Here is a 25,567-nt window from a genome sequence, read left to right on the forward strand (position 1 = left end):
CTCAAAGTTTTAGTATTGGTCTACCTCTTTCCTGATCTTAAACCTTCATGTGTTTGCTACTAAGTTGAAAATCAAGAAGGACTTTATTTTTATCACCAACTTGAGTCCAGCTGTACACTCAAATCAAAAACAGAATAAATTCATCTAAAGAATTTTTTTCAGAGCAAAATTTATTCAAGCAGGTCATTATGAGATATGTCACATTAAGTGCAGGAAAGCTTGAAATATTGTATAATGATCTATTTTTCAATTTTCATAATTTTTTATGAAAATATATATGTTTAATTAATTGATGTTGTATGACCCACAGTGATTAACTAAACTTCCATTTTAAGATCCCAATAGTAGAAATACCTTTCACAGTGCTTGTGTTTAAAATATTAAGTTGTTGCAGTTTTTAAAATATTGAGTTGTTTCTGTAATATATCTCTAATAAATATCTCTATTATTTATTTTATTATTGTTGTCTATTTGTCTTGCCAGGTATAACGTGCGCCAGGTCATCCATGTGAAAAGGACTTATTCACAAAGGTTATGTATCTGGTTAAATAAAGATTTAATAAACAAACAAAATATGGGAAACCAAATACTACGTTTAAGCAAACACTAGAGGGCGCGAGAGCACAGCAACATGAAGGAAAGCACCGGTTCCTCTAACCTTTAATATGCCTTTAAATTTAGCCATATCATAGGGAATATTTTCCACATTATTTGTGTATTGTTTTTGGCCCAAAATTGCAGTTTAAGTGATTTGTAATGCAAAATATGGCTGCCATATGGAATAGGTGATGTTAAGTAGTGTGCACCTCCCTTCAGCTTGTATTACAAATATATATTGTTAGATTCTAAGAGGTTTCATCTAATATTTACAGTTACATTTCCCTATTACAAGTGTGAGATTTACTACTTATGTTAAATATTTAAAAAATAATAAAAGGCTTGAATCATGCAAAAAAATAAAAAATAAAAATAAATAAAAATACATACATAACCCTCCAAGTTTGTGCGTGAGCGCACAGGGTACAGCTGCACTTATGTCATTTCTGAATGGGAGGAATATGGAATGTATAAGTGAACGGTTTGTTTGACTCCCCCCATTCTCTCTGTTGTTTTTTTCCACCTTGATGACGCAGCTGCAGGTTTGCTTTTCTTCTGTTGCTGAGAGCTCTCGGTTTCCACAGGCTGCTCGCTGTTTCCGCAGCGGTGCTGTCGTGAGTCGGTATTACGCTGCGTGTCCGCGGTCTGTGCCCTCCTCCTCTGCCCCCTCGCCCCGCCTTTTCATCGGGAGGGTTTCTTCTTCCCTATCCATCCATCATTTTTATTCCCTTCTCAATTTCTTTCCCCCCTTGTTCCTCCCTGTACACGATCTTGGCGGCTCAGTTAAACATAATGGGGATTTAAAACAGGTGGGAAACTAAAGCTTCAGGGGATCATGCAACATCTGAAACCATGGCGAGCTCTGCTCCTTCTGGCGGTACTCTACCAACCAGCTGTCTCTGAGAAATACGGTAAGACGATGATGCTGCATATTGCAATTTAGTTAAGAGAGTGAACAGTGAACAGCTATATATTCTACTGTAAAACATCCTTACTTTGCATGGTGCATCAAGTGCGTTTGTGCATTTCAAGAGGTAACTGTGCATGTCTTTACCAAATTAACTCAGTGATTGCATCTGTGGGTAAACACAGGGGGCTGTAATTATATTAAACAGGGGAGGAGAAGAGATGGAAGATAAGGGGGAAGAGAAACACTTAGACTGTCTCATAGGCTGTCTTATCTTCTAGCATCATAAAAGAACAGATTAGATCATATCACTCATGACATCTCACCACTTTCACTCTGCTTTTTATTGTGCTTACAGCTATGTTTTTTTTGCCTTAAACACAGAGTAACACAGAGCCACATGCTCTAAATGGAACATTAGAATGAAAACACAAAAAAAATGCATACAATTACAAAAGCACTTATTTGTTGTGTTTCAAATCCAAAACTTCATCTATGTCTTCTGTGTTCAGGAAATAAAATGGAAATTACATTAAACATGCTCTTTACTCAGTAAAGGGCATTTAGAGGAGTAGAAGTACAATTATAATTTCTAATACGTTTGCTGTGTTCTTTGCTGTGTTCTATTCATGTCCATGGAAATACAGTGACAGCTGCAGTGTTTTCTGGCAGTTTAATATCATTTACAGTGACAGTCTTCCTGTGATCATTTAGAACTGATTTTGACTTGTATAGATTATTCATTGTTTTTAGTTGCAGCTACATTGATTTGACCTCTTTAATAAGACAATTGTGCAACAAGTGAGTTTCATACCCTTTAGTCTTTTTAATTTTTATTTATTTATTTTTTTCTAGTTTCCGTACTGGTACAGAAACAAATCTAGTTATTCTTTACAAGATTTAAATTTAGCCTTCCACTGAGAAAATTTAGCCACTGTTGACTTCAATTAAAGTATTTTCCTTTTGCTCGTATCCTCAGCCCCTGAAAATAAGAGCATCACCATTGATTTACCCTCCCCTTTTCTGTGTATAATTTGTATTCATGAGACAATACAAATTAAACACAAAATTTGTGTTGATTAGAATCAGATTGATTCATGTTTATTTGACCTGCTTTATGAGTTCGTTTGAATGTTTTTATTGTCAAAATGTATTAATATAGAAATGACACCGTTATCAGAAATTGATTAGAGCAATTTTAGAGAACACAAATAAATCTACTTGTATTTACATAGAATAATGCATAAAAATAAGAGGCAACCTGATAAGCAGCTGTGATCAACAAGGAGGTCATGTCAGTACCATGGAGGAAAATCAGTACTGGCTCTTTCAATCATTGACATCTCTTTGCCTCCACTGTTGTTTTTTTCACACTTCAGATTTATCCAACTGTTTGTCTGAAAAGCCATCTATCCATATGTGCGATGGTATGATGCCCATGTTTCCGTTTACATCTTAGCAGTCAGATGTCCTGTTGCTATGAGAAACATTGCTTTTGGATGATTGCAATGTTTGGTCTATTTTGTAAGGATTTGGTACACAATATCTGTTTTGTGAGAAAGAATAATAATTGGAGATGCACAGTGACACATTTGCTATGTCCTGGGTTTAATGCCTGGGTCTTTCTGCATGGAGTTTGCTTTTTCTCCTTGCGCATGTGTGGTTTCTCTCTGGGTACTCCAGAGTCTTTCCAAAACCAGGACTGTTAAATTAAGTGGTCTCTCAAATTGCCGTGAAGTGTAATGGTGCATGGTTGTTTGTTCTGTGTGTCTCTGTGTTTTCCTGCAATGGACTGGCGACCTGTCAGGGTTTTCACAATGACTGCTTAATGCCTGTGGATGGATGGATGGATGGATGGATGGATGGATGGATGGATGGATGGATGGATGGATGGATGGATGGATGGATGGATGGATGGATGGATGGATGGATGGATGGATGGATGGATGAATGGATGGATGAATGGATGGATGGATGGATGTATGCATGCATGTAATGTATCTATCTATCTATGTATGTATGGATGGATGTATGTATGTATGTATGGATGGATGGATGGATGGATGGATGTATGTATGTATGTATGTATGGATGGATGGATGGATGGATGGATGGATGGATGGATGGATGGATGGATGGATGGATGGATGGATGGATGAATGGATGGATGGATGGATGGATGGATGGATGGATGGATGGATGGATGGATGGATATTAATTGGTAGATATTATGGTGAGAAGATGGGATTTTTGCCAGCTGTATGGTTGTGTTAAGCTATGTGAATTTCATAAGTTGTTATTTAAGTTAGATTTAAAACCCACCTGTTTGGAGTTGCTTTTGAACCTAATTGGAAAATTGACCAATATATTTTATTGTTTATTAATAATTTTGATTATGGCAATTTACAAAATGTGGTTTCTCAATTGATGACTGTGCAGTGTTTCTTTGACTTTATATTTGTAATTTTATGATGTAAATCACTTTGAACTTCCTTGCTGCTGAAATGCACTTTGCAAATAAACTTGATTGATTGAATGATTGATTATTTGTTGTTATCCTAAACAGTTTATGTAAAACAATTGGTTAATTAATGACACTGTCTATCAAGAAGGATCAAATGTCCTGCTATTAAACCAAAACTGTGACAATAATGACACGTAAGTCTTAACTAGTAAGATTTTTCTGTGTTAGTCAATGATCGTCATATTAAACTAATGTGACTGTTTTTGACAATCATATTTTACTGCTCCAAAATTCTGCAATAAAAACCCTGGCTTTGAATAGCCAAATGTATTTATAACTGATTTGATTTGGTGATTGATTCTTTGATATAACTGTACTGAGGAAAAAATGTTCCCCAATGTCAATGTGCTTGTACACACTATACAGAAATGCACAATGACAAAAAAAAAACTATGTTACCTTTTGGTATCTAAGGTGATCATTACATAGATTTTCATTGTTCTTAATGGTTTTTCGATTGCAATTTCAGTTACTAATTTGAAACAATACAAATCCAGTTTGATGTTTTTTGGTCTAGTTCAATATTCTCCTTCTCCAGTAAAACATACTCAGACCAACAGGTACAAAAGTTCTACTACTGAGCCAACATGCCACTACAGTAGTGCAAAAGTCTTGATCCGTGAACCTTAGATTCACTATCTAATAATAAGACTCCATTTATGTCTGAAATTGTAGTATGCAAGAAAACTATTTGACATTGAACCCCATACTGAAATATTTTTTTATATATATTTTTTTTCTTTTATTTAGAAAGACAGATTTCCATCACATACAATAATCATAGCGTTGCCCATTTGAGCTCGTACATGAGGTGAAAAGCATGGAATCCAGGTGATTTTGTCCATATTGCCTTTCTGGTGTTTTCTTTAACAGAGTCTTACTGAACTATTATTATTGTTGCAGTCTGCATTCTATTCAACTGGTTATCTAGTACAGCCATGTGGTGTTTCTTGTATTAATGGACAGACAGACAGGCAGGCAGACAAAGATGACATGGTGCACACCACAAGGTTCACTGAAGAGAAACTCTAAAGACATACAAAGCTGTTCAGTGTACAACTGACATAGCTTTTTTTTTTCTTGTAGCAAGCCCTTGTTGGAAAGTTGTTGTAATCATGTCAAAAATCGTCATTGGTAGAACATACAATACATATTAATTTACTAGTTGACATTTTGTTGCCTTACTAGGCTTTTAATTTCACTGACTGGCATTTTTAGGGTTTTTAATTGCAGCTACTAATATGACAGTCACCAGCAGTGGACTATACACTGTTGGGTGACTATTGTGGCACGATGGCAAACTGGTAGGACTGTTGCTCTTTCGGGTCTAATGAAGCAAGAGGAGTGTTATTTTGAAGTACAGCGAAATATGAAATAATCATGAGGAAATGTCTAAATTGGCGAAACCAGAAAAGAGCAGGAAAGTGATGGCTTACATCAAGAATATTGAATATTTACTCAAACAGGTTGCCATATGGGCTGATCTTTTGCTTATGAAAATGTTTTATACTGGGAATTTATTTTTACTTAAAATTTGATTCTTTCTCTTTTTTTGACAGATGCTCTTTCCCTCACATAAGTCAGAGTTTGATGACTGGCACAGAAATTGAACCCAATTGATCAATGAAAATAGCAACATTAGACTCTTTCTTCTTTTTTCCAACCACTGTAATAAAGGTTAATCATTGCTGACAGGATAGTCCATAAGACTCTGTTATTTGTAAAGGAAAGCACCTTTGCATGCAAGATTGACACTCAGGAATTGTTTCTTTTCTGAAACAAAAACAAATGTTTTTTAGTCAAATTTCAGGAGAAATTATGAAACTGCAAAACATTTTATGTGTGTTTTGTTCAATTAATACAATATGCGTAACTATTGCACTTTTTATTTTATTTAATCAGATAAAATCATTCTCAACACTAAAGTTCATGTGCTATATTTAATTTTGTTTGGCAGTTCAGATTACTGATTATGTTTAATTTAGTTAAACTGGTCCCTTCAAGCATGGATTTCCATCTTTTAAGAGACCCAGGTGTGCTGTGAGACAGAGAAAAGAGAGAAAGCCAGACGGTCTTATCCATTCATCCATATCTTTCTCTGACCACCTGTTCCTTCCCACACTACTAATACATCAAGGTCTTACTCACCAAGCTAAAACTGAAAATTTTAACTGTTAAAAAATAAAGACAGAAGTATCACCATAAGCTGTTTAGAAGCATGTTTAGAAAAGGACATTTTTGTACCAATGTTATTTTCAGATCCAAAGCCTAAAGACATCTGCAAACTATGCAAGTATGCAGATGTCTTTAGGTTGTTACATCACTAAAGGAATGACAGAAAAAAAGTAGTTTGATAGATAAAAATTGTGATTTGTACATTGCAGCATATAATGAAAAAGTGTTTCTTTGAACCAGTTTAAAAAAAAGAACTACTCCTACAGCTGATTTTATTAGTTATGCTCAAGCTAAAATTCTGATTTGAATTATTCTGAAATAAGAATTACAGTTTTTGCAAAACTATTTCTCCTCCTTGTTTCAAAGAGACCTTCATTGTATGCAAGACCAATTTTAGTAAGTGAATCTGGACTGGTCGCTGTTCGCCCTCTAAGAGTGCTTTAAATCAACTGTTGGCATGGAAATATCTGCAATAGATGGTAATCTGTCAGCTTTCTCTGTGTCGTTCTGTCGCAGGTTGCCTGTTTGAGAGAAAACTGTGCACAAGGGATCAATTCTGCTCTGATGGTGAGTACAACCTGCAGTCATGCAGAAAAAATCGACAATGTTCTTTTTTGTTAATACTTCATGTTTTATTTTTGGACCCAAAAATGAGAATACGCCTGTAGGATCTTTAAGTGCACATACAAACACAGATAGCTATTAAAACATGTGATATGTGTCAAAATAAGCACAGGGTTAAATGTTTGTGTACAAAAATAGACAAAAAAAATCCAGGATTCCTCCCCTTTTACTTCATTCGTCTTCATCTCTCCGTCACCTGTCCCTCTATTTTTCGTCATCTCCATCTAAACCCCTCCCCTCTGACCCCCAGTTTCCATAGCAACACTGACATCACAGTGAGGCCAACTCCCCCACAGTTGTTGTGTTGATACAGCGATGAGTCACTAACACGCACTTACGTCCCTCTCTGTGGAAACGGCACTTACGCACACACTTGATGGTTGAGCAGAATACCAAATGGAGAAATGAGCTTACTTACACTCCAAAGAAAGGAAGAATAGGAGAAAAAACATTCAGAGATCCACCCAAACACGTTGTTATTTTTAAACTACTTTGCTACTTTCAACAGCCTGGTACGCAAAATTAGCCATAAGCAACCTTATTTGGCCCCAATGAAGCCTGATTACGTATTTTTAAACAGGGCGAGAGACCCTCAACACCAGGAAGAAAATAAAATGGCAGCCATCACATTCTATAAATAAAATCCTGCAATGACTGACACTTACAATATTATGAAAAAATGTTTGAGAGTATAGAAACAGCAGCAGAATTTAGTTAATCGACAAAAATCATACTTTGTGATTTATAAAATATTGCTGCTTTGTGACCACTTTTTACCACTGATGCCCATAATTTCACCTGATAATGATTAGGAATTCTGAACTAACATGTACTTACTGAACCTTCACTAAATACTTAAGATAAGTAGCGACATCAGCTTGATCTGATACTTTAGAACCTGCTTGGTAAAATACGACCAATTTTTATTCTGTTGCTGGTCTAATGAAGCAAGACCAGCAAAAGACCCACCAAGACCATTTGTCACATTTACCACAATTCGACTGAATTAGATTATGTTGACAAACACTGATATTTATTTTAGGAGTAAAGCCCTGTCTTGCAGAAATTATTTTAGACAGATTAGTTTTCTGGAAAAAATTGGTGTCAAACTATGATTACAAGTTGTGACTTTCGGGTGCTTGTAATACTGATGTTTCCTTTTTTTTTATCTTATTTCATTTCTGCTCATAAAAAGCATAGAGTCCATCTAGTTTTTTTATTTGGACCTTTTAAGTTTGGATCTTAAAGATGCATGTTTTGTGAACATGTCTTAAAGGATAAAGACATGTTCACAAAAATATTTTGATTTTTCAAAACTCACTGTTTTTGGTGCTCCCTTAAATGAGGTTTTTATCAATGACTTATTCAGCTGTTTTACTTTGATGTTTGGTAAGTTTAAATATAGCAATAGGCATTTAGAAAACACATGATACACATTGTCCTGTGATGACTACAAGAGTTATAGACATAGTAACTCAAATGCATTGTTATAGTTTAATAAGAGACAAGATGTGTTTGGTTTGCATTCTATTACCTGATTGTGTTATGTTCTCAATATATTGTTTCAAATTGTTTTAAATGAAAACACAGATTAAAATAAATGACGCTCCAATTGTCCAAATAGGTTCAATTGTTTTAATTTATTCAATGTTGATTAGTCATGTATCAGATTTAAAGCAGACAATAAGCTTCTATTCTTCTCTCTGCCTTCTCTGCTTCTTGCTTTTGTGAGGCTTTTTTTCCCCTTTTTTCTGCATTTTATTTGACGTCACTAAATGAATAAAAATTCCCTGCTATGTGCCTTCTATACATTCCTCCCACTGCAGACAGTATGAATTTTACCTGTGTGGTGAAATTCTACAGTACCATGCTTGTCGTTTTAGCAAAACCTACTGAAGTTATGAGCCATATCCTCCCAATGCTGAGAGATATAATTCTGTGACCCAACACTGACCAATAATCGATTAATTTCCTCTTTGGGTTGAGGAGAGAGCTTTGATCTACACATTTAATGTATTATCTTCATTTATAAATAGGTTTGCAGTGATTCCATAATAAAAAATACACAACCTGATTGAGTTAGGTTATTTTAAGTCTCACAAACAGAACAATATTGCAATTTAGTGTAGGGTTGGCAACCCTGGTTATGGGGTTAATCTGTTAACAGGATTAGCTATTCCATCAAAGAAATGGGCCAAACTTACTAATGTCTATGCAAAAAAAAGGTGGGTGAAAGTTACCAAGAACAGAGCAGAAAAAAATTATCTATCATCTAAATCACTAAAACAATTGTTGGATTACAACAAATTGTTCACCCTCCCACTCCTATCTTGGTATAATGCTAGCAAGATCACATAAGAACTGGTGCCTATCTATAAAGGACAATAAGCAAAATAACATTCTATCATGGATAGGTCACCAATCTGCCACGGAGACATTCACAAAAAAAAGCCATTTGTAAGCATACTCACAACCATGAGAGACAAATTAACATTATGTGCATTTTGAAAAGAATGCAACAAAAAAGACTTCAACCATTGCAGCAAGAAAGACAAATTAAAAAAGAACATGAAACACAAATGACAGAAAGACAATCACAATATATAAACACAACAATCTACTAACAATGTGGAACCAAAAAGGGAGAGGCAGCTGTGGCTCTAAAAGTAGTCATTATCTAGCTGGCACGTTTAGACTCCAATTCCAGCATTCTACCCTGCCACATGTAGATACTTAACCTCAAGCTGCCTACTGAACTGCATTCTGGGGTGTACTCCTGTGATTCAAAAAAAGTCACTTGGTACATGCCGAAATAACTGGTTATAGAAGCTCAGTCCACTTGTTGTTTGGGATCTCTATAACACAAAAAGGGAGAGAAGAGACTTTACTTTACTGTAGCTCATCATTTAAACACCAAACATTAAAAACAAACCCTTTAAACTAAACTGAACAAAGCAATTTGAACTTCCACAACAATGATTTCCTTTTCATGCTGGCACTGACAGGAGCTATTAGAGTCTCCTAAGTAGAGTTCTCTTAGGCTTTTTCTTTTCTGTGGTTCATCAAAAAGTAGCCTTTCAGTCATAATTGCTATATAATGTTTAAAAGCATTTGCTGAAACACAGCTCTCCCTGTACTGGCAGTAAATCTCAACAAAGTAAAAGATAATCTTCTTAAAACAGCAACCTCTGCTTGTAGAATCAAGCAGAGGTTGTTTGTTTACCTTTATGTCCTAAAAAGAATAAAATACATTATACTACTATTCCTTGTTTCATTTCTGCTACTGGAAAGATAAAGCATTTGTAACTATTGTTATGTGTAAGCTACTTACCTTGAACATTTTAATGTTCGTTTAAAGTGTACATTAAGGAAAGTGCATTAATAACCTACTCTATACATGAAGCTCTTTGTTCTGTTGTAAAAATGAGTCTATTGGGTGTTAGCACATACAAAGTTGGTAATTTGATTAATAATACATTAAATCAGGCCACCCTTATGATACATAAACATGTAGTAGTCTCTGATTTTGAAATTGAAGGAAAAGCACACTTGGTCATGACGTCTTTGACAAATAAATCTGAAAAGTGTGGCATGTATTTGTTCTCTGCCTCTTTTATCAAAATTTAATTTTAACCATCATTCAAATTATTATTATGCCTCTTGTTATAATTTCTGCCCATATTTATATCTTGAAATTAATTTCAACTGCGCTACTTATTCAGTACCAACTGATATAAACCATTTAGACCTGAGAAATATAATGCAATATACAACTGATGGTTGTATATAAATGTCATAAACACTGTCATTTACCACAAACAAAAGTAAGCTCATAATTGTGAAGGTCAAACCAATTTTCAGTGCTAAAATATAAAGTGTATCTCTACCTAATTTGTTGTATTGGCATATTTTTACTGAAAGACAACAGTTAGATTTTTAGGCTTTCCGTCATAGTAGCATACTGACATGTACAATCATATTTATAGATTGGCTAATGTGTAATTATTGTTATGTTCTGTCATGTTTTCATTCAACTTTCACCGTTGCTTCCATCATCATTAACTCCCTACTCCATATTTTGTCATTTTCATCATGATTATTTAAATAGATGAAGTCTCTTACAAAAGTACAAACAAAAGCTTAACCATGTGCGTGTGTATCGATCCTTACGCTTAAATTCACATTCAGGATTTTGTTTTACTTGGAAATCACTCTGACCTAACATGACTTCCCCCATGTGCAGCTCCTGACATTTTTCCATTCTGTTTCCGGTTATAAAACTGTCTTATCAGCTCAGTATAAAATCCCTCCCCCCCCACTTCCATCCCCCTTTATCTTTCTGTAGCAGATTTGGTTGTGTGCAGTTTAACCGGTGTGGTGTCTGCAGTGACTCATCAGTGCACCAAATGAAAAAAAAATCTTCTCCCTGCATTATCTTTCTTCTCACTACACGCATGATCTATATAGCGATCTTTTCTCACAGCAAAATCTGAGAAAACTAAGTTTTGAGAAAAAAAGAGTTAAAAAAAACTCATACAAGAGTGTCCTTGTTCACTGAACTGGGTTTAAAAACAGACAGTGGCAGAAAAGAAACCGACAATGAGAATCAATGTAGATTTCAAACTGTTCAAACAATAACTGACATGAGAAATAGATGTCCATCCATCCATTATTCTGAATGTGTATCCTTGCAAGGTCAAAGGGTGTGGAGTTGGTGCCTATCTCCAGTAGGCATTGGGCAAGAGGGAGGATAACATAGAGACGCACAACCATGCACTAAGAGAAAAATAAAGTATTTGAATAAAAAAAGAAGTGTTTTTGGACTATGGGAAGAAGCTGAAGTACCCTGAGAGAGCACAAGGAGAGCAAGGCAACTGTGGCTTTTTTTGAATGCATAACATGTGTGTGTATTCCAGATGGGTTGTTTGGTCAGTGTCGGAGCTCCAAGCAGGATCAGATCCAGTACCAGGTGACAGTTCCTGTTCTGAAGAGGATGCAGGAAGTCCTCAAACAGCTCATGCTACAAGGTAAGGCAGATCATAAAAAGCATCAATACTTGGGGAATATTTAGAAAAGTAGGAGAGTAGTGCTTCATAAAGTCATTCCCCAATCTTTTTGAATGATGTTTGATATAAAACCTTTCATGGTTCCATTTTTTACATGCCCTCTTAAAGCTGATCTTTTATGGTCTTGCTTAATTTTGGTGTGTTTTGTGTGCAGGTCTGTCATGGCAAGATGACATCACCCAGTACATTTTATCAAAAGAACTGAAGAGAGTTCCCCATACCACTGCTCTCTCAAAGCCAATCTCCTCTTCACCCTCTTCTCATTCATCTCAGTGAGCTCTTGTAGATGCTTGATGAACAACCTACAATCATTCAGAGCAATACCCATGTAACTCTTGCCTGTGTTTCTGGACTGTTTAACAGCTCAAAACAGCATATCTCCCACCACCCCAACTCTAAATCAGGGTCCGCATCTTCTGGTGGTAAATTTGTGGACTACATGTATGTTGAGCCTCCTCAGTCCCCACTGCGTATGCAAACAGCACCCTTGGACCCATATGCGTATCACCAGGTAAATACAAACCTGCCGAAGTTGACTGGTTTTATTGAAAGTCATAGTTTCACAGCAGTCAAACGTTTAAATCTAAACTCAAGCCAAGATCATCCTCAAAGTAGATGATTCTAATTATAAGTAACAGTTTTTAATCTTGATCAATCACAGCACAGATACCAAGACGAAGTGGAGAGATCTCTTCTGAATGCAGGAGGCGGATATGCTCGTCCCTCTTCAAGGTCTCAGAGCAACCAGAGGGAACAAGAGAGGGACCGGCAACTACTGCAGGAAGTTCTGTCTCTATACCTGGCGTCTGCACAGCCATCTTATCGGCATAGAGGGTCTGCTCCCATAGCTCATGCAGGTAAATCCATATTTGTCTTATTTATTGTTTTACATTACCATCTCTTGGCTAACTCCGAGACCTCTTGCATTCTTGACTTGGAGATTATGTTAATTGTATTATAAATTATTGATTTCAGCAACAACAACAAAAAACATATTCACATAGTTCTAGACTTGTTAGATATTTTTACAAATTAAAAATATCAAAATATTCATATTATATCCATGAGATTGTTGTTAATACTATCTTTAAGATTTGTTTTATTTGAGAAGGCACTTTGTATTTGTGTTATAAGTTTTTGGGAACTTGTAAGTGTCGTCTATAGGTGAGTCATTTCGAACCGAGCAGGTGTGTCACGTGTGTGTGGGAGAAAAATAACTTAGTACAGGCTTAGTAACTGTGCAAACGCTTAATATCCACTAAAATTGAATCTATTATGAGGAAACAGTCAACATCAAAAATATTGATATTTTTTGTATATTAGTTAATTTATTTTAGTAACTCAATTTAAAAAGTGAAACACATCACTATAGTCTTTAATTCTAGTAATTATGATATTTTTATGCTTACGGTTAATGGAAATATGACATATTAAATTGAAATATGACATATTAAATTGGAATATGACATTAGAACAATATGAAGAAAATCTTTTTGATTAAGAAATGTAGGTATAATGAAAAATATGTTTGCACATTGTTAATTTTAAAAAGCAAGGAGCATCATTAGAATGTGTAATCTCACTAATTTATTGAAAATTGCAGTAGGCCTACATTTTACTTCAAGATTTATTTTGTGATCTTTTAATATTCAATAAGAGCTATTTGTTTACTGAAATGTACTACTGTTAATGGATCCCTTGCAACATTTTAGGAGCCCAGTACTGTTGTTTTCTTATTACTGCTTAGGCCCCTTTCATCTGGCATGAATTATTTAGACCTAACGGGACCTTTTAACTCAAATGATGAATTTGCTGTGAAGACACAAGATAAAAAAACACTGGAAAAACAAGATAAGTTTTAGATTCTGTTTTTCTGTTTACAATAGCCAATCAGAAACAACACTTTCTCTTTTCTTATGTTGAATCCAGACAATTTTAAAGTCAGACAAGAGAGGAGAAAATTAACACCAATAATTTACATTACTATAGACTGATTAAATTAATTTAGTGTATGGAAATCTTTTGCAATTCTCATTTTTTCCTGTTTATTAGATATTTGACTTTTAGAAAATACTCTCACTCAGCTGTATAATTAGATGTGAGACTTTTTTCTTTTGTGCGACAATTTCCTGATTGATAGCCCTCTTCCAGTATTTGTAAGACCAAATATGCAATTTAATGTCAGTCAAACTGTGTTTTGATTGGCATTTCTGTGAATACAAAAAACATAGAAGAATTTGGTTAGTGGTAGTACACTGCAAATGACAGTGTCAAACTAAAATGTTTGAATGGGATTTTTATGATGCATTATTTTAGTTATATTTAAAGAATAACATTTATTTGCTTTCTAGATGGAACAGCAGAAATATGTTTGTATTAAAGGTAAAAAAAACTGATCTGTAATGAGGGAAAAGCCAGAGTCTTAAAGATTTTAATAAGCATTGAAAATTTAACAGATCATTACAGTAGATAATACTGTTGTTGGTGTCAGTATTATCAGGTAAATTACAAACACACACAATTCATTCACGATAACTTCCTGTTTTTATGTGCAGGTTTGCCTTACTATGAAGATTTAGAGATACCAGTGGATTATGTGGAAGACTACACTCTAGAGGAGAGGCTTGGTACTGCAAGAAGACAACCAAACATTCAGAATAAGAAAGCTCCACAGGAGTCGGCTCCCCTGATTGCAAATAATGGTGAACAAAAGGGCTTAAGATTACAGTTTTTCTTTAGTAGTGTAAGACCTCTAAGTAAAATCCAGCACAGCCTGCTTGCTAGCTGTGTAAATAATACACTGCTCTTCCATGTTAGATGGCTTGCTCCAGAGGATGTCAGGAGTCTTGCAGAAGTACAACATTGATCCCAGGGAACTCAGTCAGGAGCAACTCTACAAACTGGCTCTCATACTGCAGCTGCTGCAAGGGCAGGACAAGACAGGTACATCATGAAATATTTACTTCTCTCAAGTTCTGCTACTTTAAAAGAAAACAAAATAAAAGATTTGTTTTTAGGATGCAAGCTATGTCATGTTTTAATGAGTAAGTCTGAAACTGAACTTTGTCTCTCTGAAAATAGACCCAAATGAGAAAGATCTCATCGCGCTTAAAGAGGTATGTCAGCCCTCATATTTAGCCATTTAGCAGTAATCGAATCATGTAATCATAAACCTTTTACACTGTTCAGCTAGATAGACTATCTAGACTGATAAATTGGTCTATTGCCTTTTTAGATGCAGTTGTTACAAAAAGAAAGTATGTCCAAACCAGATAAGGCTCCTTCTGTTCCTGGTCCACTTGATGCTCCTGCTGCTTCCTCTGCTACAGTCACTGATAAAGCTCTACCTAAGAGTGCCAGCATCCCTACATCTACCTCCAAGCCTCCACAGGCTGCTCCTGCTGAAGTTGAGAAAAGCTTTAAAGAGCTTTTAGCAGAGGGTGTGGAAGGAAAAGAGGAGTATGGGTACATCGTCACCAACCAAAGGTCAGCATTTGTGCTGAAATCCATGTACAGTTATTATTTATGATCATTTGTAGAAAAAAAAAATGGATTAATGCATTAAACAAGATTACTTTAACTATTACTGGGAACTCTTTTTTTCTGCAGTCCCCTGAATCTGTATGATGGAGTGAAGCTTTTGCAACTTCTGGCTGAAAAAATACACCTGACAACTAGCAGCTTCATCAACATTAGGTAAGGGTGAAACAGTATCACCATGCTAGAGGGCAACTATTTTACTTTTTCACGAGACTTCAACATGCATGCTGTTTGTGTTGTGGGTCACCAGTGTGGTGGGTCAGGCATTGACTTTCCGCATCCGCCAGAATGAACACAACATGACGGCTGCAGAGGTGGCTGCCAAAGCCGGTGAGATTCTCTCTAACACTTAAGATGCATAACAACACATACTCATGGGCATTGTGCGTGGGCACTTTATTCAGTCACACTTACAGTTTTGTGCTTTTCTCCAGTGTTGTTTTTGAGATGCTTTTTCCACCTCAACAGAATCTGAGAAGAACTTTCTGGAGTCTGAGACTGGCCTGAAAATAGTCCAGACTGGTGTAGGAGAGGTAATTCAAACAGATGGTTAAACAGACTGACAGAAAGTCAAACTACTTTTGACTGTTGTTTGTTATTTTTGATTTATCTTTTCATTCGTTTTTGTAATCACTTGAATTACTTCTAGCTATTAATGCAAAATAAAAAGTAAGGTCTGGCTACCCCCTGGTGAGTTATAAGATGCAGCTTGTGTACTTAGACTTTGTACACAAGCTGCATCTTATAACTCGTTTTTGTAAGTGGAGACCAAAGTTTCATTAGAGCGGAAGGAGAAATATAATACAATTTAAACCAATTGTCTACCTAATTTCCCTATTGTACACAATTGTAGGACTGCATCATGGTTGCAATTGACAGAAGTAAAAATAGTGTTTATTTTAATGGGCAGGTTAAGAACTTTTCAGTATCGTTGCTGCCGAGGAAGTGACTTCAACCTTAGAAATGAATAGCCATAACGACCGTGCCACAATGACTCATACACTGCAGTTGTTTGTCAGAAGTAAAAGTCTGTGAAAGGCGAAAGCAACAACTCCCTGTTATTAACAAAAATAACTTTGACTGTCGGGATTGATTTTGGAAAGCATTAGGTCCTACCTTGAAAAGTATTTCATGTGCATCATATACCTTAATATACATTAGGTTATATTAAGATATATACAACATTCAATTTCAAAAATTGAATTACACCCATCTGAAAGCATGGTTTTATCTTCCTTTCTGGAAAGCTTTCCATATTGAAATAAAAAAGTTCAAGATTATTTATTCCCTGTATTCAAAATGTATTAAAAATCAACACAAAATTTGACACAGGTTGCAAATGTAAAGAATTAGGGATAAGATAACCAATCTAATCAATAATAAAATGTGATAAGTATCAAGTAATAGTTAACCACAACGAGGAGAGAAAAGAAAGCATGAAACAAATGTTTGCAGCACATCTAAACAAAAATATGTCTAATCCATACGCTACTCTTAGTTTGAAAGTGAGACAGTCTGCCTTGCATGAGGTTCGACCTTCTATTTCAACATTTTTTGTTGTGTGTCTTTAATGACAGTTGAATCTTATCACTATGATTATAATAAAATATATTTTAGATACAGGAATCCAGTATCAATGTTGAGTCCTTACAGCTGTATTATTTAGTTCTCAACTGTTAAACCTGGCTAAACACAACAAACACCAGCAATGCATGTACCTTACCTTCAGGGACTGTTTTCCATCCCCCACTACTTTTAAAGCTGTAATACTATGAGTCATTTTTTTCCTCCTGTGTGTGTGTGTGTGTGCATAAATCTCTAGCCAGAGCTAGGAAGTCAAGCGACACTTTCAGAAACCCGGTACTTCACTTGTTGCCATGGCATTTAAACTCCTCCACCTCCCACCCCTTCTCCCAGATCCCAGGTGCTATGGCAACTGTCATACAAGCATCGGTGACCTCAGTATCTGCCATTCACACAATGAGCATCCCCCACATCTCCTACTTGGCGCAAAAAAGATTAACGACAAATTAAGCAAAAATGATTTGCAAAAAAAAAAAGATAAGCTACTTTTTCTGCAATATTATGTATTTTATCGTTTAAATCATTCCATAATTTATAGTGTTATTCATTGCACATGCTTCACAGTTATTCTTAAGTTGCTCATTTGACATATTTAGCGATTTTAAAAAAATAATTTATAAAGATTTGCTTTAAAATTAGTGGTTTATTTTAATCTCACTTTAGGTAATATATTTAAGGATGAATGCAATATTGTAGCTGTTTAAAAAGCCAATTTTTGTATTATGTGATCATAGCAATCAGCACTGCATGTCAAATTTTGTGAAAAGTAAAGTTATAAATAAGAAAAGCACCGATAATATACTTAAGAAAGGAGTTTTTATTCATGTTTTATATGCAACTAATCTATCAAAATTAAGCTTTTTTTTAATGTAGATTGCACATTAAATTAATTTTAAGCCTTTTACAATACTTTGGAAAATTATAGGGTTATTTATTGAGATTAATAATTTGTACATAAATGTAAAAACATAAGATCTTAAAACTGTAACCGTTCCTTCTGTCTAAGTGGGTTCCATATTACAAACTGTTTTACAAACAGGTGGAATGGCATTACTTGGATAGCATTGATGTGCTGAGCGACCCATGGGATGGTTGGTTGGTCTTTATGGAGACCTCAGCTGTCTTTTTACTAGATTTATAGAGCAGAGCACGCTGACCTTTCAGACATCTGTCTGTGAAACTCAGCCTCGTTGCTCGGTGAGCACACACAGCTGTCTTGTGCTGTTACAGAGAATCAAATCAATTGTGAAAATAACATTAGGCGACCTTTAAGTCAGAGTCACCACATAGCACACATTCTGAAGCAGCTTTACAACTGAAGTTTAAGTCAAGCAATGCTATGATACTTATTTGATAATACTAAGTTTTCTTTAAAGTTGTACACTGCAATGTTTGCTACTTCTTTTTTTCCCCAGAGAACAAATGCACGAGGTCTCCCTCAGGTAATTAGGGTCCCTCCAGGATCCAGTGGTGCAGTCATCACCCTCGTTTCCATGGCAGTAGTCGGAGGTGTGCTCGTGCTGGCAATGGGCATAGCTTGTTTCAGGCACTATAGCCATCAAGTAGCCAATGGTAAACTTGGCTTGGGGCCAGAAGGAGGAGCAGAAACACACTTTGACTACCAGGTGAGACTGTATAGAAAGTGTAAACCTAGCAGGGGTATTTTACAAATTTAAAATGGAACATGTTGGTAGCACTGTTGCCTTGCAGCAAGAAGATCCTGGGTTCGATTCAAGACCCGGGGTCTTTCTGCATGGAGTTTGTGTGTTCTTCCTGTGCATGCGCGGGTTCTCTCTGGATACTCCGGCTTCCTCCCACAGTCCAAAAACATGACTGTCAGGTTAATTGTTTTCTAAATTGTCCCTCAGTATGAGTGTGTGTGTCTATGGTTGTTTGTCCTGTCTGTTTCTGTGTTGTCCTGCGACAGACTCGTGACCTATCCAGAGGGACCCCACCTCTCGCTCAAAACGTTTGCTGGAGATAAGCACCCCTCCCGATCCCACTAGGGACAGAAAATGGATGGATGGATAGAAAATAGAACATAATAAATTTTGCTTTTATTTTCTTTAACTGTGTCAGATTTTTTTCTGAATTTTATTTTAGATTGCTTAAGACTTGACTTTTAGAATATGCCTCTGGTGTAGACAATTTTGAGGACTAACACCTTTCCTTTTGTTTCATGCTATGTTTCCTGAAGCACACTATCAAGCATACTATCAAATTCACCAGTCTCAGAAGGAGTCAAAATTACCATGAAACCTTCAGAAAAACTGATGAGGACGTTTTAAAAATGGAAAGAAAGTCTCCTCCCTCCTCTTGCCTTCGGGAGCAAAATTAAGAAATTCAGGATAACGCTAGAGTTTGACGCATAATTCTAACATGCGTTTTATTGTGTAAAGCTTGCGCAGTTTCATTGGCTCAATGCGTTAAACACATGCATTTTATCTCTATCTTCAGGAGCTCTGTCGACAGCACATGGCCTCCAAATCTTCCCTCTGCCGTCAAGATTGTGTTGGAGGGGGGAGCAGTGGCATGGTGGGGCCTGCAACAGGACCCGGAGCCGGGGGACGGAGGGGCACAGACACGTCTCGTGTCAGCAGCGTGTCGTCCCAGTTCAGTGATGGACCGCAACACAGCCCGTCCTCCACTCACAGCTCTACCCCATCCTGGAGCGAAGAGCCAGCTCAGTCTAATATGGACATCTCCACGGGTCACATGATACTGGTTAGGGGACAACAGAACGTGTAATGGAAAAATACGTCCAGGTGCATGCGGTGTGAATATTGATTTCTCTTGTGTCGGCCAGGCATACATGGAGGATCACCTGCGTAACAAGGACAGGCTGCAGAAGGAGTGGGAGGCTCTGTGCTCCTATCAGGCTGAGCCCTGCTCTGTGTCTGTGGCCCAGGAGACTTCCAACATGGACCGAAATCGTCATGCCGAAGCCCTCCCCTGTTAGTCACCAATCAATCCTTCTTTCTGATCATTTCTGTCACTGTGTTTGGTCTGTGGAGCGAGTGCTGATGTAAAAAGTGAAAAGAAGCACCAAGAATAAATATAGGACTGCTTCTTTTCTTTTTTCTACAAATATGCCGGGGAAGCTGTGGAGGAGGTGCATAACAGGTGAAGCGAGAGTTTAGACCCCTGGATTTGACAAACATGGCTAATACTGCGAGCACCTACAGTTTTTAATCCTAACGTAATATTTTAAGCTGATCCCATTCACATGAAGTGTTTGTTAGTGAAATCACAGCATGACTGATACTGACAGAAGAACTTTTCTGCTGAGTAAGATCTGCATGATCTCAAGATATTTAACATTATAAATATGTAGTTCAACAGAAAGCAGGTCTCCAACCAACACTGGTTGGTTGGAGACTCTTTACAAGCAATGTTTCTTTTTCAGATGATCACTCTCGTGTGAAGTTGAAGCAAGAAGTTAACACCAACAAACAGGATTATATCAACGCCAGTTTTATTGTAAGAAATCACTGATACAATGACCAATATGCCTACATGATTTCACCAAAAGTCTAATTTTATCTTCCACTTATAAAATGTGAAGATTTTATAAGATACATTTTCTAAATTAGGAAAATAAATAATAAAGAAAAGACAAACACTTATCATATACAAATTGAAATGTGATACCTGTTTGTGTTTTATAGTTTTCACTTCCTCACCTAATTTTCTTTCCTGCCAACAGAAGATCTGCATGACTCTTGTTTCTCTTTGTGACTTTCAGTTTGATCATGATCCTCGCCAACCAGCCTATATTGCCACACAGGGACCTTTGCCCCACACTGTTGCTGATTTCTGGCAGGTCAGTTAGGCTTTTTATTGGTATTCGTGCTCCCGTCCTTGCATTTCAATACATTTGTTCTTCAAAGAAACTGTGGAACAGTTTATGGGACAAGTTACATAAGACAGAATGCTATACTAGAAAATGTAATAAAACTTTGGTACACTTCAAAAGTATTTATAGTTATTGAAGAAGAACATTAATGAGAGAAACAATCAGGTTTCATGGTAACTCTAGAGAAATTTAGAGACAAATGGCTCAGGTGCCAGAGTGCATCGTTATTTATCATTAACTGGACAAATCTGACTAGAAAAATAGATCTCAAGATATTTAACATTATAAATATGTAGTTCAACAGAAAGCAGGACATTTCTTATTTCTTTTATCACTTCTCTGTGATAATTAAAGTGGTCTCTTTGAAATGCAGATGGTTTGGGAGAACGGCTGCACAGTGATTGTGATGATGGCTGCTCTGGTGGAAGATGGAGAGAAGCAGTGCGAACGATATTGGCCTGATGAAGGCTCTTCTCTCTACCACATCTATGAGGTTTGTTTTCAGCTGTAACCTTTAAGTACTTGATGGGGATTCACAAACAAATGTAACAAAAAGTATTACCCTATTTTTCTATTATGAATATCTAGGGTGGTTTTTGGAAAATTGCAAGTTTTTGTAAGCAAGACATTTTAATTCTGCTTTTGTCTTTTTCTCTCCCAGGTGAATCTGGTTTCAGAGCATATCTGGTGTAAAGACTTCCTGGTGCGCAGCTTCTACTTGAAGAATGTTCAGACGCAGGAGACAAGGACATTGACGCAGTTTCACTTGCTGAGCTGGCCGAGTGACGGCATTCCCACCTCTACAAGACCGCTGCTCGACTTTCGCAGGTACAGAAACTGCACAGTCCTCAAGAACAGCTAGTATGTTATATGAACATTACACATAATTCAGTCTTTTCTATAAGTTAAAAAAGATGCAGTTTCTTGAATGACATGTTTAACTACTTTTAAATACTTTCACTGAGTCCCTGTTTTTCTTTTTTCTTGTACCTTTCCAACCATTGACCGCTGTAATATAATAAGGCATTCTTGCTTTTTATTTCATACTATATCCATCCATTCACCCATCCATCTATTCATACATCTATTCATACATCCATCAATCAACCCGGCTCCGTGTCCTTCTTTCCCAGTGTGCAGGTTGATAGGTTTGTATTTTAACATCTCCCAGTGTCATTTTTGTGGTTTGCAGCTAGTACTCTGGCTCCAGTTGCATAGTCACAAAAATGAGCATTGGCAGGTGTGACTGGCTGCTGCAGGCTTCTCCTTCTCCTCCTGTCCTGTCCCCACATCATCATGTCAAACTTGCAACCTTTAAATGCCCTGTCAGTGTGTCTCTCACCGCAAATCTGGTCCTATAACAAATATTTCCATATTTCTTCTACTTCCACAACATTTATTGTCATTCATTTTAGCAGTAGCCACACAAGCCTGTAATTGCTTAAGCCTAAATGTTTACAAAACCTTGCAAAAGTTGTTCTACCTATTAGTTTTTTGGCATTGTGACACATTTCAACCACAACACACACTGTGTTTAATTTTGATCTTGTGTGAGTCCACCAAAACTGGGAATAGCCAAAATGTATCATGTTACTGTGGAGGAGCTGCTGAGAGCCGCAGCATTGGTCGGCACGACAGTTATTTGTCTTGCACTCCATATGGCTAGCTTTCATAGAAGAGTGTCCAAACAACCGTTAGACATACAGTTTAACATTTGGAACAAGCCATGTGTTGGATAAAGTAAGCATATCAAATGAGAAAAGGAGGCATCATTTTCAGAATTCTTAGTGGCGTTATAAACAGGGCCAGAAGAAAATCTGTTTCTGACTGCAACAGATTTGACACTGGGGAGAAAGTTCATTTTCCTACAGGACAAAACTCTGAAACATGTAACCAGAGATACAGAAATGGTTTAGGCCAAACTACTTTTATTTGTTAGTATGATGCAGTAAAACTTCTGAAGTAAATCCAATTGATAAACTGTGCCAGGAATTTAAAACTGAATCTTTACAGATGTTCTCTGTCCAGTCTGACTGAACCTTGAGTCTCCAAAGTTGCAATGGTGAAAGAAATATAAAAAAAAAATATTCAGCTGTCATCAGTAAATTGTGGTTTTACAGTAAAATATTGACAAGGAATTATGCCTGCCACAATTTTTGCAGTTTTGCTTTAAAAAAATAATTTAAATCCAATTACTATCATCAATCATCTTCTACTTTGTGTTGTTGTATGACAAAAAGTTCGAGTAAAACTGATGTCTGTGATTGAAATGTGACAAAATGAGGGCATGAATACTTTTGCAAGGTACACATTATATGCCTTTAATATTTCTAGGATATTGGAAATTGTGCAATATTTTTGCATTTCTCAATTTTAAAAATAATCACATTATGAAGTTTGTGATTTGTAATCAAGATTTTTTGTTCTTTTTTCTTTCTTTCTTCACTGTCCATTGGTTGTTCTTTTCAGAAAGGTGAATAAATGCTACCGAGGTCGATCCTGCCCCATAATTGTTCACTGCAGGTAAAAAAATACATATACACGTTTACATACACACCTGCACACATATAAATTTATATATATACGTGTATATATATAAATACAGTTTAGGTAAACTTTATTAAATATATATTTTGGGGGTTTTCTGCAGCGATGGGACTAGTAGGGCTGGCACGTACATCCTCATCGACATGGTACTGAATCGCATGGCGAAGGGTGAGTCACTCAATACACACAATTTGGAAAATTGTATGAACATTTTCAAAGATCCAGTCTTTGACATGTGCCTCACTGTTAGCACATGTCAAAGTTTAATTCACATGAGTTGACACTAGAGGGAGTTATAGTCTCATTACCGTCATAATATATTTTTTCCTATTTGTCTTCATTAGGAGTGAAAGAGATTGACATCGCAGCCACACTGGAGCATATCAGAGACCAGAGGCCTGGACTGGTTCGCACCAAGGTACCAGCTCCTTTTACATCCTTTTAAATGGTTGTGTTTAAGTATTTCAGCTTAACTTATCTTTTTTTTCTTTTTGAATGAAGTTCATCATAACCCACATATTCCTCTCTCTTGCGCCTCCTGATCAGGACCAATTTGAGTTTGCATTGACAGCAGTTGCTGAGGAGGTGAACGCCATTTTGAAAGCCCTGCCGCAGTGAGATGCAGCAGTTGAGGAACGTGACCGCAACACATGCAGGCACACCAAAATCCATGCTCCAAAGGAGATATTCATCATTCATCTAGATTCATTACGCTGAGAAGAGTCTGCTCAGTCTTGCTGAAATATTGTCATTACAGCCTTGTTCCCCTGTTTCCTTTGTTGTTTTTTAAGCTTTTTGGAGCTTACTGACATAAAAAAATTACTGTGACTGGTTTCTGGCAGGACACAGATCGGACCATATTTATTCACAATTACAATACAAATATAAAATCTATCATTGGTCTCTGATAAGTCCACCTTACTACAAAGGAATGCACCCATCTGGTGTAAAATTAAATCAATTGTGTCTGTTTGAATACAGATGTAAGCTTCACACAACTTCTCATATGAGTGAAGAAAGTATATGTGGCCAAACAGTTGCAATGTACCTCCATATAACTATGATGTCATAAAATTGATCTCAGTGGCCGCTGACAAACTGACTTTTTTGCTGCATTGATAAGTACACCAAAATTAAAACATCTATTCCATCAATCTTACGAAGGCAAAGCAAGGTTAGCCTACTGTTGAGTTTAACTCTTTGGATGTGGTGTTTTGTGTCACAAAAAGTGTCAGTGGTGTCAATTTCTGGACATTTTTTTTTCCATTCCTTTTTCTTTCGAGGCTTTGTCTTTGACTTGCTGATGTAAATGTTCTCTTCCAGCTGTGCTTCTTTAAGCATTGGATTCTGTCCATTGCTATCACCAAATCTTTCTATTTCTGCACACGGCGATGCTTCGTTCGCATTATTTTACCATCTTAGTCAATGTGTGCCCTTGTGATTAATGTAAATAATTCATGCTGATGATTGTGTTCATTTCATGTAGCAGACAAATGGAAAATATCTATAAAAATGTATTTTTGACTTGACCTAAATAAATTTGTGATGTGATGCAGCAGAAAAAAAAAGGAGTCATTTTGCTTTACAGTGTACTTTGTTTATTAAATGATATGGAGGCTAGAGAAAAAGTAGGTTTCAATTGTTTTCACTGATTTCTATCTTAAATAGTTTCCATTAGAGATGTGCCAATTACCATTGCAAATGATTCACAGTTCCTGTGAAGCTTTGACCCTCTGATAGCAACTTCAGTTGATTACAATTTCTAGCTAAAAACATGTAAAACAAATACAATTCTAACCATCAATCCAGTGTGTGAGAGCAGATGGTTTTAAACAAGGTTTTATTGACATTAATAAAATACATAAAAATTATTAGGGAATTTTATTTTAAAGTGTCTTCAGAATTTTATTTTAGTGATTCATCTAGTTGGCTTTGCTCAAGGAATGTAAGATCTGCATTCCTCAGAGAATGTAGATCCTAACGTTTCCAAAAGCCTCTCAACACTTCCATATCCAGAGTGTTTCATGACAGAGGTTGAAAGCTCAAAAAGAATAAAAACTGAGCAACTTGACTGTGCAGAAAGTAGACTTCCTGTCATCTGCTGAAAGTCTTTCCAAATCTCTTACTCACAGCTTGGATAACCAACA

At 36.4% G+C, this 25,567-nt stretch overlaps 1 protein-coding gene across 1 annotated transcript; it reads left to right on the forward strand.

The window, feature by feature from the left end:
* The first annotated feature begins 1,159 nt into the window (after positions 1-1,159).
* Positions 1,160-25,004, forward strand: ptprna (protein tyrosine phosphatase receptor type Na). Its single transcript, XM_055031363.1, has 24 exons — positions 1,160-1,508; positions 6,720-6,770; positions 11,744-11,854; positions 12,048-12,165; positions 12,257-12,404; positions 12,555-12,750; positions 14,449-14,595; positions 14,711-14,836; positions 14,975-15,009; positions 15,129-15,379; positions 15,503-15,589; positions 15,684-15,763; positions 15,902-15,966; positions 18,433-18,642; positions 19,475-19,741; positions 19,824-19,971; positions 20,424-20,497; positions 20,763-20,840; positions 21,247-21,366; positions 21,535-21,701; positions 23,343-23,396; positions 23,524-23,588; positions 23,765-23,838; positions 23,967-25,004. Exons 1-24 carry the CDS (start codon positions 1,433-1,435, stop codon positions 24,036-24,038), a joined length of 2,820 nt encoding a protein of 939 aa, XP_054887338.1. The 5' UTR covers positions 1,160-1,432; the 3' UTR covers positions 24,039-25,004.
* Positions 25,005-25,567: the final 563 nt, after the last annotated feature.

Source organism: Poeciliopsis prolifica, unplaced genomic scaffold (assembly GCF_027474105.1).
Source record: "Poeciliopsis prolifica strain line A6 unplaced genomic scaffold, Auburn_PproV2 SCAFFOLD007, whole genome shotgun sequence".
In the NCBI taxonomy this organism is placed as follows: Eukaryota; Metazoa; Chordata; class Actinopteri; order Cyprinodontiformes; family Poeciliidae; genus Poeciliopsis; species Poeciliopsis prolifica.

What these genes read in the sequence shown, in the direction of transcription:
- ptprna (XM_055031363.1), top strand. Translation starts at nt 1,433, where the DNA reads ATGCAACATCTGAAACCATGGCGAGCTCTGCTCCTTCTGGCGGTACTC. An exon ending in TCCCCTGATTGCAAATAATG is followed by an intron (nt 14,596 to 14,710) that starts GTGAACAAAAGG and finishes CTTCCATGTTAG; the next exon opens with ATGGCTTGCTCCAGAGGATG. An exon ending in CTCTCTACCACATCTATGAG is followed by an intron (nt 21,367 to 21,534) that starts GTTTGTTTTCAG and finishes TTTCTCTCCCAG; the next exon opens with GTGAATCTGGTTTCAGAGCA.